The 18,024-nt window shown below is 42.6% G+C and overlaps 1 protein-coding gene across 3 annotated transcripts in view; it reads right to left on the reverse strand.

Moving 5' to 3' along the window:
* Window positions 1-795: 795 nt before the first annotated feature.
* The window catches only part of ap3d1 (adaptor related protein complex 3 subunit delta 1), a 43,483-nt gene continuing 26,254 nt past the window's right edge, over window positions 796-18,024 (reverse strand). For 2 of the 3 annotated variants that reach the window (XM_051947072.1, XM_051947073.1), the window contains 12 exons: window positions 16,180-16,348; window positions 15,813-15,956; window positions 15,354-15,407; window positions 10,161-10,271; window positions 8,195-8,350; window positions 7,771-7,818; window positions 6,305-6,494; window positions 6,012-6,100; window positions 5,501-5,586; window positions 4,973-5,094; window positions 3,643-3,722; window positions 796-3,527 (listed from right to left, as the gene is read on the reverse strand). In XM_051947072.1, coding sequence (XP_051803032.1) covers window positions 3,432-3,527; window positions 3,643-3,722; window positions 4,973-5,094; window positions 5,501-5,586; window positions 6,012-6,100; window positions 6,305-6,494; window positions 7,771-7,818; window positions 8,195-8,350; window positions 10,161-10,271; window positions 15,354-15,407; window positions 15,813-15,956; window positions 16,180-16,348 — 1,345 coding nt within the window. In that variant the 3' untranslated portion in view covers window positions 796-3,431. The remainder of the gene's footprint in view (window positions 3,528-3,642; window positions 3,723-4,972; window positions 5,095-5,500; window positions 5,587-6,011; window positions 6,101-6,304; window positions 6,495-7,770; window positions 7,819-8,194; window positions 8,351-10,160; window positions 10,272-15,353; window positions 15,408-15,812; window positions 15,957-16,179; window positions 16,349-18,024) is intronic. The other variant, XM_051947074.1, reaches the window with a different exon arrangement.

Raw genomic sequence — 18,024 nt, forward strand, 5'->3', positions numbered from 1 at the left:
TACATAAAACACTAAATTTGAAACCCGCCGTTTGGTCTCCTGAACTTTTCTCAACTCAGCTGCTCGCTGTCAGAGGTCTCACTTACTTCTGTTCCCGCGCAAAGCTTCCTGGGAACTGAAGTTCAAAGCAGGACATGTTGACGTTTTGACAATATGCGAATTTGCAATATTAAAACAACAGGAATTTAATGGGTTAAAAGCCTTAAAATGAATATTTGCGGAGGCTTGATCGGGACTAAAAATGCTCAAGAAAAATTTATTTAAAAAAATGACAAAAAATTAGCACAGGAAAACTGAAAAATAATATTGACACGTTTTTATGGCAGCTTCTTGACAAAGATTTTTATCTTTAAGGTCCTGACTGAGTTTTTTTCACATTTTTAATTTTTTAATATTTATTCCTTAAAGAAAAACCCACACTTTTACTATGTAAATAAATTAAATTGACAAGATTAAAAGGTATGAGAATGTAAATAATATACACAAAAAAAACTGGCAGATTTAAAACAATTTGTCTTTAAGGTCCTGACTGAGCAGTTTTCTCTCCAGATCTAATGCTGCTAAAGTAAATAATGATCCATCAGAATCTGTGTTTTTCATACTCAGACTGTTGTAATATTTAACATATCGAGTGAAATTTATTCATAAAGAAACAACGGTGGTACGAAGTAAACAAACTGGCATTTAAATGGTCCTGAAATGAATCAGCGTTTGTCGGGGTTAAAAAGCTCCAACACCACACCTCCTCCTCATACATCATTCACTTATCAATCAGCTGTTCACAGACAGAGAAGATATTTGGCATTTGTGGGCGTTTATTGGTTCACTGTAACACAAAAAAAAACGACTACAGCAGCTTCTTACAGCCTTTATTTTTTAATTTAGGTGGACTTTCTGTAAAGGGAATGTAGATAACTTACGTCGTCCCCTTTAAAACATGACATTGTACAGCTCGATAGTTGAATATGGAGAAATGAAAAGACATGAGCATTATAAATCTGTCATGAGAGTATATTTTCAATGTCACAAGCCAAACCTGGTAAAATAACTCACTACAACCGAACCAACAGAGAATTAAGACAGAGTGGGTTTCCTCTCAGTACACTGCTTCATGTGACCCGTTCTGGTTTCTACTCGGAGCCCCAATGCCTCGGTGTCACGACACCGAACAGAACCCCCCTTCCTTCCTTCCTTCCTTCCTTCCTTCCCACGCCTTTAATAATTTAAAACATTCAATGATATCACTCCTTTTTTCCTTTAATTGTCTGAACTGAGAATAGATAAAAACACAATACCATCAAAAATAGAGAATGGTCAAGTAAACTTCATTTAAAAAAAAAAAATAATGGAATGACAAGTTTTGTTTTGTGTAAGCATTGAACAGGAAGGGGGAAATAAAAAGTGTACATTCCTAATCATGCAATATACAAATTTTAATCTAAATATTATGCACAGAATGAGCAGAATCAGGACAACGCATGATTCAGGGGAGTTGGTTTCTCTGATCGATTCCAGTCGTTTTCAGGAGCAGGGGAATACATACATAATTATTTTCTATTGACATTCCTGAATAAACGGCTGATCGCCTCTTTAAACAGACTCTACTACTGGACTGAGGGTCTAGTGGAACGGCCGACCCGACCTCCGGGTCACAGACATCATTATAAGTCTTTATCTACAACAGCAGACAGATGTGAGGGGGCCTTACCGGTACACATGAACAGAGACGCTACCAGGTCAGCTCTTATGTTGCTACTACAAGGTTAAGTTGCGCTGTACGGGGTGGTGACGTGGATGACAAATTAAAACATCGAGTACCTCTGAGAGCTCTAAGAGGAGGCCAGTTCTTTTCTTTTGTTTAAAAAAAAGAAGAAGACATTTCAGGTTCCTCATACCACGTTAATGCACAAAGAAAAAAAGTGACAAGGCAGTTTTCTGGAGGGGAAACAAACACGAAGGGATTCGTCAAATGTTTCCCATGAAGACGGACGAAGCTGCACACTGAGCGGATGTCTCCTCGCCGTGGGAGCGACGCCGACTAATACTGACTCAGAGGGACCGGTTAACAGAAAAAGAAAAGCGACCCAATATGCAGACCGGCTGGTTGTAAAAATGCAGACAGAAAAGCAGGCAGGACAGCGGGCAGCTCTCCTTAAACCTCATTATTCTGTCAACATGTTTACACCAGTCTGCAGCACCACAGTGGCTTCAGAGAAAAAACAGCATCCTTCTGTGTATTATAATAATAATAACAGAACATCTTCTATACAGATAACCGAACCATCCGGAGGTGAGGATGAGATGAATGACCCAACAGAAAACCATCACTGCACAGAGTTTCTTCCATGAATTCATTCTACTACTGTGATTGGTCAGAGGAACGATATGTTGAAGGTCTTGGGGGGGTCAATCTGCAGCTTAGCACTGTTAAATCAGCGAACAGATACACTGGACGAGGAGTGGGGGGGCTCTACGAAGTGCTGGAGGAGGTCAGACTGCAGGGCGAAGGCTCAGAGCAAACCCCCTGAACTACTGTACAAATCACCCGTAGTGCCACGCAAGGATTCTGCTAAACTAACACCAGCGGATCTGCTCTGAGCCTCTGCCAAAAAGGCAAGTAGGGGCAACGGCCCTGATACAAGTGTAAAAACCCATGCCTTATATGTAGCTTTGGTTTCAGCTCTGCTCTACTGTCGCCCAGCGTCTGGTCTTCTCCAGGCAGCAGGTCAGTGGCGGGTGAGCAGGTTAAGAGTGCCCGTTCTTCCAGCCGGCACGAGTCTGAGAAAAACAGTCAGTCACGTGGGGTTTTTTCTTTTTTTGATTTCTTTTTTTTCAGGTCTACACAGACGAGCAGCTCGATGTTTAGTGAGCGGAAAGAAGGGGTGAGACAAAGGCGCAGACAGGCTTCAGACAAGAAAAGAAAAGCGACAAACGAGAAAAAAAGAACAAACAAACCAAAAAACATAAAACTCCAAAACAGTAAAAATACAATTCAACCATGAACAGCAAAAGAGTCCAGTTGTCAACATTACATTACGTGACCGTCACAGAGTGGAGGGTGGAAAGAGCAGAAACAGGAGCTCAGTAAGGAGTCAGAGGCGGGCCGGAACAGGGGAGGCTGTCCGAAAAACCAGGAAGGAAAAACAAAAGTGCGATGCGGAGAAGACGGAGCGTGTACACCATGAGTCTGTAAAACAACATCAAGTACGAAGGAGTGACCACAGAGCTCAGAGGAACGACAAAGTGTGGGGCGCCGCAGAAGAAGAAGAAGAAGAAAGAGGTGAGGAGGGAAAGAAATCTTGCAAATCTGAGGACCAATAAATAGGGCGGTACTGGACGTGCCAGCTGCAGTGTTTCGTAACATGATTAATGTTGTGTTTGGGTGAGGGAGGGGTGGAGGGGTCGGGGCACCCTGGGGCTGTCAGACACAATCAGCACTGAGAGAAGGTCTGCTTGATCTCATCCAGCACATTCCCAAGCAGCGTCGGCTCGTCGCATTTAGCGTCAATGGACACCGTCTGACCGGACTGGGAGAGAACAGAGAGGAGAAAGGATGTCAGCTGCAGAAACATCGAGATCCAGCTTCTGAAGATCTCAGCTCTCGGGTGGACGGACGAGGAGGAATCTCGGCGGTTTACTCACAGTTTTGACCAGCAGACAGACGTGGTGACCCTGGATTGACCTGCTGTACATGGAGGCACAGGAGTCGATCCTCTCCACAACTGATCCAACAACACAAAGAACACGAGCGTCAGCACAATGCAGGAGATCGTACCCAGGGCTGCCTCTAAAAGCTATTTACACATCCATCGCTGCTTTCCCCTCAAAACCAAAATCATCATTTCGCTTGAGTTAATTTCACTCTAACGAACCTCATTTCATTTCATTTCATTTATTAATTTCAGGCTCACGACCATTTTTTTTTGGTTTGGAGCACAAACATTTACGTAACAAAACAAAACATGGCAAAGTATATTACTTTAACAGAGGTAGGACATTTTTCAAAAAGGCGCCGAGCCTACAGATAATATTTGTACTTTCGTTCTGCATTAGATATATAAATTTAAACATAGAAGGATGCCTTACATAGAAATTAGGTAGGTGTTGTGTCCTGTAACGCACAACACTCACTCATTTAAACAGCACAGCATGAAATGGAAACAAAGGATTTCATATTTAAGTGCAATTCTGAGTTAAGCTAGAAACTCCAACATGATAAAATTAAAGTTCATTACTTCAGCCAATAGATCAACTATGAAAATACAGCAGATTTCAACAGCGACTTGGTTAACATGTAGCCCTAATTTAGCAGCATTTCCATCACTATTTAACACGCTTTCTGTTTTATGACAACAGAAACACAAAAATAATTGAAAGAGAGCAGCTTTCTTGAGAATTTGGCTGTTTTAAAACCCAGTATGAGTGAGCACAGAGAGCAGGAGAGAAGCCAACACGTTCAGGACCTGCTGTTTGTTTCTCTTCAGATCTGCTCTGCACAGTTTAGAAACCGCTGCTTTGTTCTGTGATAATCTGAAGCACTCCCAGACTCTTGAAGAGCTGGGTGTTGGGAAACTTTCACATTTTGACCCAGCGGAACTCTACTGCAGCTGACGAGTGAAGGTCATGATGCAAAAATTACGCACTGATGCTGAAGAAACACGTTCGTAAAAAGGAACTGAAGACCAAAACACACGTGGACGAGAAATGTTAATGCATTTTGCCCTGTCACTGATTGCGCTGACTAACCTCGGCTTATTATTTGAATTTCTTGTTAAATCAGAGGCTGTTTACCACACAGAACAGCGCACACATGCTGCAAGTTCCTCATTACACGACACCCAGTTTCAATTGCTTTTCTCTAGAAGTCCTGCATTTCTGGAAAACGTGGCGTCGTAGTTCCTCTATGTGAAGCAGTGAAACCTTCTCGGGCTGTTTGAAAACATAAAAGCGGTGCGTTTTGAAGTGTACGTACTGGAGAAGTGGTGGTGGAAGCAGATCCTGGCCAGCAGGTGGTGGAAGGGCATGTTGACGCCCTCCAGCCTGACAGAGCTGCCCTTCAGGTCTCCCGACTCCAGCAGCTTTGCGAACGCATCACTGGCAGAACAAAACCACAAAAAACACAAACTTTTGATTTCTCCTTTACCAGATATAACAAAAAGCCAAGAGAATGCTAAAAATAATAACGAGATTTTAGCTAAATTTAGCCGATCATGGCTCCCGGACTAGGATTGATTTTTTTTTTTGTCCTCTGGTGCAAACATTACGCCAAAACATCTAATAAATGAGCCTCCGTTGGTGTTCTGAATGTTCTACAAGCTCGTCTCTAGTGTCATTCATGAGCCAAACAGTCCCCGTTCGGTCTACGTGTCCTCCCACACCGACAGCACGCCTACATGTCAAAGTGATCGATATGGAAACACCAAGAGGACAAAAAAAAAAAAAAAAAAAAGACCCACAACAAGTTTAACTGTCTCACAGATACTTCAAGCGAACCACCGACCTGTAACACGGAGTAGTGATTAGGTAGGAGGTGCAGGTAAAGTGCAGTTTGAAGTCCAGTTTCTCATGAGTGGAGGAATCTTCATTCTGTGGGAACGAAGCAGAACAGCGCTTAAACGAAGCGATGTGGCTCCTGATTGATCCTCTCTTGGCTGCTAAACAATCTGAGTGGATGATAAATAACCAAACGGCTTCTGAAAGGCAGCAAAGATCCTCGTCAGCAAGTCATGAACCGCTGTCACACGTTTGGTGAATTGGGCTTTTACACAACTAAACCCACAACTGTTCAGGCATTCAACAATCCTGTCATCTTACCTGTGCTTTAAGTTACTGTTTTTGCATTCCAAAGTGAAAAAAAAATCTGAAAACAGCTGAGTATTAAGGAAGCACTGCCTCATTTAAAATACAACACCAAACCTGATGAGGTGTCTTATGGTGATTCTTCTACAATTTTATGCCATTTTTTTTTTTACCTCATTTGTAGCAAATTGTGCACGTGTTTTTCTACCAACCTTGACTATGAAGGTGAGGGTTCCCTTCAGTTTCTGTGGCATTACGATGCTCTGCACAGTGAAGACGAATCGCGCCTCGTTGGACACTCCTGCAACACGAGAGACAAATCAGGCTCCACTCCCTCATGTGACATTTTAAGTTGTTTCAGTGTCTTTAACAAAGATCTTCCTGCTGATGCTTGACGACTGAATAAAACTGGAACACTGCCTTATAATGTGAGGTCTTGAGAACGATATCGGGAAGAAAACATGCAAATGTGCACGACAGACACGGATTTCTGATATTCACTGACCAGGAGGCAGTTGGAAGGGGACGGTGAGGCCGTCGTGTGGACCTGAGCCTTCTGGCCTCTGCAGCTTAGAGTTCAGAGAGTCCAGGACGTTGAACTCCATGGATTTGAGGAAGCTGTCGCACTTGTTTTCAAATATAACAGACACGACCACCTGGCTGCCATCCTGCAGGTTCCCCTGGATGTCGTACACCTGAGTGGGAGGAAGCATTTTTAAAAAGAAACTTATTTTTGTTTAGTGTTGGTGAAAACAGAGAAACAATCCTTTAAAGAAGGCATAGAGCAAACGCACGAAATCCGACTGATTACCCCAACAACAAAGCACACGACTGCTTTCAAGAACCAGTCTGAGCACAAAGAGATGACGAGAAGGAAGGAGTCATTCTCAGAAACACGAATGTAGTCTGGCCCTGAGGCAAGTCAGTGAAGAACATCAAGAAGAAAGAGAAACACATCTAGGAAAGAGTTTTAACGGCAGTCTGACAGAACTTTGATACCTGATCAGCATCTTCCATCATCTTTAAAGAGAGGGAGAGAAAAGGAGAAATCTGGATGTGTTGCCTTTTTACAGCTGGTGTTGTTGTACATGAATTCCACACAGATATCTGGGAAGCCATCTTAGGGGCCGTTTACATGAGGACCATCTTAACAGAAAACACAAAAGTGGCGTCTTGTCATTTCACGTTTAGACGAGCGGTTTTGAAGGAAATCTGCGTATATACGGTGACTCTATAGTGTGTGGAATTCCATTGGATATGAATGCCAGGCAGCTAGGTGGCGCTGTGATAAAACTCCGCCATGTCTACGCGCATGCGTACTATCTCCCTTTTCGGATCTCCGCCGCGGTAAATGTTCATGAATGGAATCTGTACAGATTCTGTATGTTTGTTGGTACGACTCCTGTAGTGTACATAGAGCTGCCAGAGTTGCTTGAAGGTACGAAGGATGGAAATAATCACACATCTTTGTTTACGTCCTTGTACCGGCGCACGTATGTGACGTAATCGCGTACGTGACGTGGTCAGATCTCGGCAAAGTTTTGCGTTTTGCTGTTTAGACGGAAACGTAACGGCGGAGCGTTTTCTACTTTTCCACTCTGGAGGCCGGTTTTAAATTTTTGCGTTTTTAAGCCCCCAAAACGCCGTCCTCGTATAAACAATAGGGTGTTTTGTTGAAATATTTTGACATTTTTACCTGCAAGCGTCCTCGTGTAAACGGCCCCTTAGAGTGACTGAAATATTTTAACATCAGTGTTTAAACAAGATCCAACACAATCTGATTCTGTCTGACTAATCCATCTGCTTTGTTTTGCAAGTCCTGTTGGAGAGGCATGAATACTACTTCAGATTCTGGAAATTCAATGTGATTTTGACCAAAATGAGGCCAAGTGGTGGACAAAAACTTTTTAAAAAATGAGTGGAAAAACTACATTTCCATGCTGCAGCGGCCTCCCAGTCATCTTCACTCACCATCTTGATGTAGGAGTTCTCAGCCAGCAGGCAGTAATTGGACATGGGCTGAAAGGAAAGAGGAGCTCAGGTCAGATCAGGCGTTCTCTGTCACTCAGTATGCTAACTAGGCAACAGGAGCTCTACCTCACTGATGCATAACAAGCGAGGCTGTGTGTCTGTCTGTGCTGGTAGCAGTCAACGGGTTTAAACAGCGGAGCCTCGAAGAAAGATGAGAAATGATGCTGCCTACTCGCAGCATTGACTTATTTGGGGCTTTGAGGACTGTGACTCGTTCTTTCTCCTCAATATTGACGGTGCGAATTTAATTTTTACTTCTCTGCTTTAGGAAAAACATTGGCCGACTTATAGAAATGTTTCTTATTGCTTTATCAGTGCACAAAATGAAAACGGGCTGTTTAATACGACGACGACCAACACTGACCGGCAGCGGCTCTTCCTCCTCGACGGTGCCGTTCTGCACCGACTCCTCTCCTCCTCCGTCACTGTGGTGATGATGGTGATGGTGCTTCTTCTTCTTTTTCTTCTCCTTCTCTTCCTTCTCCTTTTTCTGCTTCTTCTTCTTGTGTTTGGAGGATTTCTTATTATCGCCAAGCCAAAAAAAAGAAGATTGAGAAAAAAAAATGTCAGAAGATTTCTCAAATATATTTTTATAGCAAAACAATTAACCACGTTATCAGGAATATGGCAACGAAATCGTCTGCAAACATCAAGACAGGAAGAAATCTAAATTAAAAAAAAACAACACAAAACACTACAAAATACTTAAACAGGCAAACAGGACAGCAACTTGTAAGATCAATTCATAAAAAAATAAATATGAAATATGATCATTAAGAGCAGACAAAAGTGATGGGAAACATGCACATCTTGAGGTTTTTGAGGAGCATTTGACTGAAACTGAAAGCACACGATCTCCTTCTACCCTCCAGGTGTTTGCTTTGTCCTCTACCTGGAGGATCTCCACGACGTAGTGAACCGGAGTGACCGACACCTATTGAAAATTCCACACATAAATGTCAGCGGGAGGATCCCATATCTGCCAAAAACTGGCTTCTAATAGTCACTAGAATCTTTGTAATAGAATGAACGTGATTTTCTTGAGGGTTAAACAGCTTTCGATTGAGAGAATATGGGGAAAACGTATACCGTCGTTTTCGTTATTCTTGTGTTCTGTCGTTTTAAATCAGAAAATTTGATCCCTCAGATTTAACTGCTGCTGAACCGGAAGTTCTGGTAAAATTTAACCTGCTGTGCTGAACGAACATTCAAATAATCTAAGATACAGAGCAAAAGGCCGGTGTAAGGAGGATTCATCTGTTTTTTTCCTCTTTACCACCACTCGGTACCTCTACCAAAAACAGGAGTATAAAAATTTTAAATAATAAAACTCCTATCACCTCCTGCACTGCCTGTAGGCACCACGGTCCTATTAGCAGACTTGTTTTATGACACTCCTCCAGGTTGTTTCTTCTGACTACAGGGTGACCCAAAAGTTTGGAAACAAATGAAAAATCTGTAATCCAAATAATATGTTGTTTCAATAAATCAGTACCACAGATATGTTCAGAAGAGTAACAGATTAGTGTAAAACAAACACATTTCGACATGTTCATGTTTGTTTCTTATACAAAGTTGTGAATGTTTCCACCACCTGGTATCTTCTGGAATGTATCTTCATTCATGCTTATGAAGGTTCCTCAAACTGGACAGTAAATGTTGCCTCATAGTACTTTTGGATGTTTAAAAAAATTAAAAGTGTCAGATACTTTACCATCAAGAGTTTTGAAATCTGACACTGATGGCCTGCATTTTGAAGTTCTGCTCCAGCATACCTGGACCTGATGCTTCTATTCATTTTCTTCAGAGTTATTGCACGCGGCAAATACTATGCTTTTAAGTTATTTTATTATGCTATAACAAAAATGGGTAAAATAAGAGTGAATTCATGCACCCCCAACTCAAATAGACACTGCAGTTAAACTTTGTTTCCAAACGTTTGGATCACCCTGCAGATCTTCCCTTGTGCTGCATCTACTCTCGGATGTTTTAGATCAGAGCATCTGCTAAATGAAACTGTACCAACACCTCTTCTCTGAATAACAAACCTTTAGGCTACGTAGTGAATTTACGCTTGGCAACATGTTTGTTCTCGTGTCTTGTATGTCTGCTGTACTGATTAAAAACTCAATTGTTGTAATGAAACATGGCGACCGGTGGGCGTATTCATCCACAGAAACCGGCAGGTCTACGCTGCATCATTTGCACAGACTTGTGAGAACGAGCGCTGCCAACGTGCTCCGTCCTCTCAGGGCTTTGTGAACCGGAATCTCGAGCGCCGCGGTCAAACTTTGTGCCGCGCAATAATGGCATCATCGGCGCTGACTCACAGTCTCCTCCATCTCGGCGTCTTTGGGCTCATCGGGCTCGGAGTCTGGCACTGTGCCGGCCGGTGGCTCGGGGGCTTCTGCTGCTGCTGCTGCTGCTACCGTTGCTGCTTCCTGTTCAGACACACAAACACACCGCCGAATACGCTCATCAGCAACAGCAGTAACATAGACGGTGTTTGCCACGTCTGTGTCGACAGAGGTAAGTGAAGTTAGTGAGTCCAAAAGTCATTCATGATCAGCTGCTGAGCTCAGTGACGCCACAAACACACACATGAAAGAACTAAAACGTGTCTGACAGACTGACAAATAAACAGTGCATCTGTATGTACCTGAGCAGTGGTTTTGCTCTTTGATTTCAGGATCCACTTCACAAACCAGCTCCACTAGCTGCTGCTCACAGATTTCAGGGCCTGATTGTGAAAGCGAGCGCAAACGCGACTCTAAGATCTGTGAAGCCAATACTAACACAGGCCTTCCTCACTGACACGTCCAGGCGTGTTTCTAGGTCAACGTTGACTCAGAGGCTGACAGCTCGAAAGATTAAAAACAGAAATCCCCAAAAGCAAAATTAAAATGCCTGACAAACCTGCTTCTACTGAGCCTGCCGCCCGATATCTGCAGATAAGGCCCAAGGTGGAACGCAAAGTCTGTGCCGACATCTGGGGCAAATGTCAACAGCTATCTCATACAGTTTAAGGACTAGCGTGATGTTTTTTTTCCCGATTATTGCTGGTGCAGGTTAGCTTAACCCAGAATAAAGACGGAAGCAAAGGTGAAGCAGCGCTCCTGTCCACAGTTACTAATGCTTGATCTCTGACAAACAGGGAGGTGGATTTCTTTACATTTAATGGACAGACTTCTCCATAAAATTTCTTGTTCTACTATTACTAACAACCAAATTTGTGAACGTTAAGTGCATTTGTGGAGATTTCTTGTACACAAAAAACTTTATATTCAGTTTTTCCAACCAATTCTACCCGTGTCTCCTGAGCTCTGACAGTCCTGTTGAGATATTTTTAATCCTGAAGTGTTTACATCCTTCCTCTCTAGCAAGCAGCCTTGTTCTGTATGCAAACAAAATGAGGACCCACTTATAGAAACACTGCTTCATTCATCCAGAACGCCGCTATGCTTGCCTGGAAAATCCAGACTGACTTTATTTATGTATTAATATAAATACAAATAAAGGCAGTCTGGCATTGTGATGATAGGAGACGATTTCAAAAAGGAGGGGCTAACGAATGCAGCTTGAACGAGAAAGAACCAATCAGCGTAACACGGATGTGACGCACAAACAAATCGACCTTGAAGTCCATGTAGTCCAAACAACAATGGCATGCAGCCGAGAAAGCGTCGCAGTGAATGATTACTGCCGTTTTTGTCACAAAAATCTGCGAATACATGGGGTGCTCTCAAGTACAACACTTATTTTTGAAAAGGCTACGCAACAAAAGACTCCTTCCGAACAATTAGCGGTGTTAGGAATAACTTTGTTAATGTTTGTGTTTGGTTACGGGAGGTGCGCAGGTGTTTTATGGGTAATCCAGGCGCTGAAGATGACGCAGCATTAACTCCCGCCTCCCGTGCTATGATTGGTCGTACCAAACTGTACCGGGAGGGAAACGCGATTCAATTCGCCCAGTACCAAACTGATTCTCCTGTATCTCCTAACATGGAGATAGGAGATTACTAGGGCTGGACCCGAATATCCCGAATATCGGGATATTCATTCGCTATGGCACTATCCGGATACTAATTTGGTATCCGAATATTCGCCCCCCCCCCCGTCGGACGTTACCGGGCGGAAAGAATAAGCCCCGTTACTGTCTTCCCTCTGCCTTCGGCCCACAACAGCACTTATCGGCTCATCTCATCATGTGATCACATAAACATATACACACATGTCGATGTGATCACTCCCTCCTCCCCCCAGATGAAAATATTCGGAGCTCGTCTCTTCCCTGCGCCTTCGGCCCACTTCGGCTCATCCCGCCGTGTTCTTCGGCTCATTTCAGCTCCTCCATTCGTGTCTGTAAACACCACCCGAATGGCCGGGTGGCTGCCGACTCTGACGTCGCGCTTCACTTCGTTGCATAAACACAAGACAAGATGCTGAAGACCTCTGCTAAAGACAACGAAGGCAACGAAGGTCGGTTTACACTGGCTTCAATCTGTCATCAGGAAATGTTGGCCAGAACTTTCTAAAAATGAAAAAGGATCCGAATTTTCGGGCCGTCTGTGTCACAAGCCGCCGCCACTACTGCACCTCCGCATCCCCCCCCCTCCCCCCTCCCTCCGACGTTACGGGGCGGAACGAATATTCGGATATTCGTCTTTAATAGGGCCCGAATATTCAGAGGCCAGAAACCACTTTTCGGGCCAGCCCTAGAGATTACATGGAGATTCAGTTTGGATTTTCCAAGCTACCGCTACGCATCACTACAAGCTACTTCTTTAGCACAAGACGTTTTCTGTTTCTCCATGTAAGATTCAGACACAGAATCTAAAGATAAAACAGAAGCACGGATGAGCACGGTCCCACATGTGAACACCGAGGAAGAACACGTGACGATGTGGTGGCGATATGGACAAAAGGAAACGGATTCCAGGCGAGACTCCAGGGGAACCTGGTGACCTCTGCTCACTTGTCACCGCCTCCAGCACAACAAAAACAACAACATCAACTCTGACCCCAAGACCGACACGACACCCAGCAAGCAAAATAAGAGCTGAGGAGGAGAAACACCAGCAGCGCGAGACAAAACACACACATACTGTGGACACACACATGCTAGAGAAAACAGAGGGAGGCTTGAGAATGAGAGAATTATATATGTGACCTGTGAAAGAGAGGAGGCAGCATCAAAAAGGTGCGGAAAACAAAAAAACAACTGAAGCACACCACAGCCAGTGAATCGGTTCCTGCTCAACCAACTCTCATTAGCCTGAAATTTTTAAGCATAAATTATGAATATTTATAAAGATATCTGTGGACTTATTAGCTCGCAATTTCTAACACTTTTCAAGATAATTATTGTAAAGAAATTGCTCGCCGATGTACTTTCAGCGCAACTTTTCACACTCTGAAATTCAAGGCTACGTTTGAACGACAACATGTCAGAAACTTTATAAAATAGCCTGACGTTTTCACTGCTGTTTCTCAGGTCATTGATTCAGAATCTGTAATTTTGGACAAACAGGTCAAACAGTCTCTGATTATGAGTGGGTTGAAATAGGAAAAAATGTAAGTCATCATGAAAAATCCCATATTTGAGCACATATTACCAAAAACTAAGAAATTAAACAAAACTACTCAAGTCTCTTCCAAGCAAATGTTTACACTTAAAGTGGGGTCCTAAAATGATATGAAAATATGGTAATATTAAAAAACAAACACATTTTTAGTTATACTTGAAAACCATTTTGAAACCACAGAATTTTGTTCTACTTTACACTATCTGTCAATATTGTAATTTTGAGGTAAAATTGGCTCAACAAATGATAAAAGCAGGACTCCAGACTGCGACTAAATGGTTGCATTTTGCGACCAAAATTTGAGCGAGTGCGAGTAAATTTTTCATCTACTCGCGCATGTGCGACCAGTAAATTTGCCGATTTTTAAAAAATTATTATTGAATATTTTTTGTTGCTTACAAACTTCTGCTCCACACTTCAGCCCAGTAGACAGTAATGCGCAAATGAGCTGGTTTAACTGACATTAACTCCAAAAGAAGAAGAAAGAAGACGAACACCAACGAAGAAGAAGGCGGGCCAATGTGTGTGAGAGCGGGGGCGAATGACGGTGAAGCTTCTGATGTTTCACAGTCTTTATGTTCAGCCTTATTTTGAACACAAATTCACCTTTCTGTCCTTCACTCCTTTCTTGTCCTCATTCCAGCTGCTTCTAAGTTTAGACACATCCTTTGCTAGACAATAACAGCGTGGAACCGTTTTCTTTCATCTTCACGTGACTTTTCGGACTTTTCGACAGAGTCTTCGTCATGTCAAGAAACCTCTTTTTAGAGAAACGCTTCCTGTGCCGCTGAAATGGTTACAAAATAAAAGCCTGTAGCATTAAAAAAAATATGCCTTCAAAATAAAAGCCTGGAGGAAACTGTTATTTTTAACATGAGCAAAACAAAGGCTTGCCAAAATTGATGAACTGATCAACAGACATTTATAAGAGTAATTTACACGTAATTCAGTATAAATACATAACGTGCACATGCATAACACATGCCTGTACTCCGCACAAGGTCATTTTATTACAGATTTCATCCGTCGGAAATGAGAGTACTGCGCTCTCTGAGTGCTTTTATTGTTATGTTGGGTCAGCTGCTGCACAATAAAATGTGAATTGAAAACATAGTATCTGCATTTATTGTGCAAGTATTTATCAGTAATACAGTGAAACTGAGAGGAAATGTGAATATTTACTTTGCAAGTTGATTTTGGTGTGCGCCCCTAAATTTTCTGCTTGCGCTCCTAAAATTTTAAGTTAGGGGCCACTGTGCTCCTAGGAAAAAGAAGTTAGTCTGGAGCCCTGAAAAGTGCAACAAAAATATTTTGTCATTTTTGCGACCAAGTATTTCATATTAAAAAGTATTCTGTATGTTTTTTTTGTATTTTTGCGACATGCAGATACATACAGATTAGAAAACAGTTGCCTTGTGTGTTATTTTGTTTGCTAATGTATACTTAAAGGTGGAATTTTTCATGATGGCTTCAATTGTGTTTTCCCCATTTCATCAATTCATCCAGTATTGCAGATTCTGAATCAAAGGCATCATGAGAAATAACAGCAACGATTTCAGGCTTTTATCCTCGATAGTTCCTGACATATCATCATTCAGACAGTCTCAACTTTTAATGTGTGAAAAAAATGTGCACCAAGTGTGTTGAGGGAAAATTATTTTTTTAATTACCTTGGAATATATTTGACGTATTGATTTAAAATTTCACAAATACCACTTTAAATATGTATAGTTTATGATGAAAAAAGTTTCGAGCAAATCAGAGGTGGTCGAGCAAAAGACCGCTGATAATTTAAAATGGAAAACCCAACAGAAACAGAACGTATGGCAAAACCAGTGTAGGAGAAAGGTGAATAAAACAATGTTCTGGGGAGGGAAGGTGAAAACTGAGGAGATGAGGGTGGGACAGAGAGAGAGAGAGAGAGGGGGGCGACTCAACCTGGGTGTTAGAGGGCACTGGAGCGTTTGAGAGCCAGAAATCCAGGTCTGAAACCTAGAAGAGGAAGGGAGGGAGAGGAGTGCGAGGAGGTGAGCGGGGTGAGGGCCAAACAGGTTCTGTATCTTACTACTATTCATGAAAACGGATACAGAGCTTACACTGTTCTATTTCATGAATAAATCAAGTATTTGGCGAGAGACTGCACAGTCAGCTACGAAGAAACTGATACTTGATCACTACAGCGGATTGAAAGAGAGGCTGGGAAGAAGCAATGGAAGTGTTGAGTCAATGAAAATGATCAAACATCTGTTAGTGCGTAACCTTCTCACAGAAAGTGTGTCCTTAGGCCATTTTTGATAACCGATTTCATGTCAGATCATTTAATCAGGTTGAGGAGTCACATTAAACCCTGTTGCTAGGTAGGAAACAGCCCTGCTCCAACATGTTCCAAAGGCATACCTCAGCGCTGGTGGAAGTGGGCGGGGCTGCCACCTCGCTGGTTTCTTCCGATTGGACCGCAGGCTCATCCGCCTGACCCCCGAGAAGATCCTCCTCCTTTTCTTCATGTTTGTGTTTTTTCTTCTTCTTCTCTTCTTTGCTCTTCTGCAAAAACAGGAGAATAAATTCGTCATGTGTCAGTCGGGCTGCGAGCAACAACCCCTGAGTCATCACAGTGTCACTCATTGTTTCCCACCTCCCGTTCACACCGCCCTTTGAAATATGATTTACTGGTTTTACAGCTACACAGAAGGTGGTGGGTGTCACTTCCAGTAAAAAAGAAAAAGGAAAAAAGGGCACAATCCCAATGATTATTCCAGCATTTCACCTTCCTGTCCCTGTCTTTTTCCTTCTTCTTCTCCCTCTTTTCTTTGCTGCTCTTCTTCTTGGGCTCCAGCGAGGTGGCGTTCTCCGTCTCCCCGTCCTCTGCTGGGCTTTTTGCAGCCTCTGCTGCACGGTGTGACCTGACTGGAAGCTTCTCGCTGTCTGCGAGCGGCCTGGACAAAAAAAAGTACAGATGCACAGTTTGACTTTGCTTAGATGAGGATTTAGGAGGCGATAACGGTCCACCTGCCATGATCAGAAAAATATGTTTAACCTTCCTGCGCTCTATAGGTCGGCATTAATTGGTTAGAGAAGGTGAACAAGGCATGTAGGGTGCAGCAATCCTCCATTCTCAAGCACATATTCTGCACAGTGAAGCAGCCAGGTCTTAATCAAAGCACTGAGTTAAGCCATTCCTCCGGCAGAGCTCGAAACATCGGACATTCCCAGACAGCTAGAAACTACCCCAATAAATTCCTCCATATTGAACTGATAAGAGCTGCCATGTCCTCAAAGCCTGGCCCCTGGAAGTAAAAACATGCACTGTAGCCCCCTGCTGGTCATTCTCAGTAAAGACAACGCTCTACAATGGGTAACAAAACATCTAATGGCTGAGTTCAGCTTGACTTGGTTTATTTTTCAATGTACCCAGTCATGAGTTTCTAGAAATAAATAGCTTTAGTTATTATTTTTATTGTCTTATCTCATTTTAATCTGCAAGAAAGACTTCCAGGTTCAAGATGTTTTTGTAGAGACGCTGATGATGTATTATTTAGGAACTGTACATCCAGCGCTCACACTGTATTCATGAACTATTAAGAAGAAAACAGCAACTTTCTAAGGGTGTACCCGCCCGTATATAAATAATAACAATGTCTAATGCAAGCTTCCATTTCTAGGATCGGCATGTGCTTGATTCTTGACGGTTTACAGTCCGCTCGGCACCATTTTGTCCTACACTTGGCCAGTCCGTGTCAATTCAGACAGAAGTCAAGAAATATGCTGCTGCACTGTCTCAGATTTTCTTCAGTATTGATAAACATGTCAACTGAGGCAAGAAATGAGATTTTGTAAAATATTTCTGGCTGAATTTTGACAATTTTATGTTTGTAGACCAGGCGTAAACTAACCGTGACGTCACCCGTTGGTTTCAACGCCGAGAAAACGAAGCCCGGATTTTGCTACTTCCTGGTCGCCATTTTGGATTTTTTGGAGCCAGTGACGTAAAAAGCGTCATCAAACAGGCTGGACCGGAGAGCAACTAGGGGCAGGATTGGCTGAGGACTCTCTTATCCCACCCACATTTTACCGCAGAGGCTTCTGTTGCTGTCTATCAAGTATAGCCACGCCCCCTGGCTCCGCCAACTTCAACGATTTATTTAAAATTCAGTATTGATTTATTTTAAGATCGGCCACCTGATCTCTCATTTTGACCATGAAAACTAACGGGAAAAAAATCCTGAGCTGTAGAACATCAGTCTATCAAATTTAATTTTTTCCAAAAATGAATTGGGGTCTATGGAGCAAAAGCTTTTTGGAGCCAACCCTAGCGGACGGCGTGATATTGCAAGTTTTTGACACTTCCGGGTTGGCTTCAATTCTGGAGCCAGATGCTACATCCACTATATATACATTCTATGTTGTAGACACAGTAATTTTGAAATTTGGTGAAGAAAAAGACGGGCAAAATGGTTTCCAGCAGATCCAAATGATTGAATGGCTCCAGCACAGACCAAATATATCATTACTGGCCCTTAAAACTGAAAAAAAATAAAATATTTTTCAAAGAGGGTGGCTTTGGGCACTGGAAAGTTCCTGTAAGTGTATACATTTGATTGTAGCCATAACT

The sequence above is a fragment of the Acanthochromis polyacanthus genome, chromosome 4, assembly GCF_021347895.1.
Source record: "Acanthochromis polyacanthus isolate Apoly-LR-REF ecotype Palm Island chromosome 4, KAUST_Apoly_ChrSc, whole genome shotgun sequence".
Taxonomy (NCBI): Eukaryota; Metazoa; Chordata; class Actinopteri; family Pomacentridae; genus Acanthochromis; species Acanthochromis polyacanthus.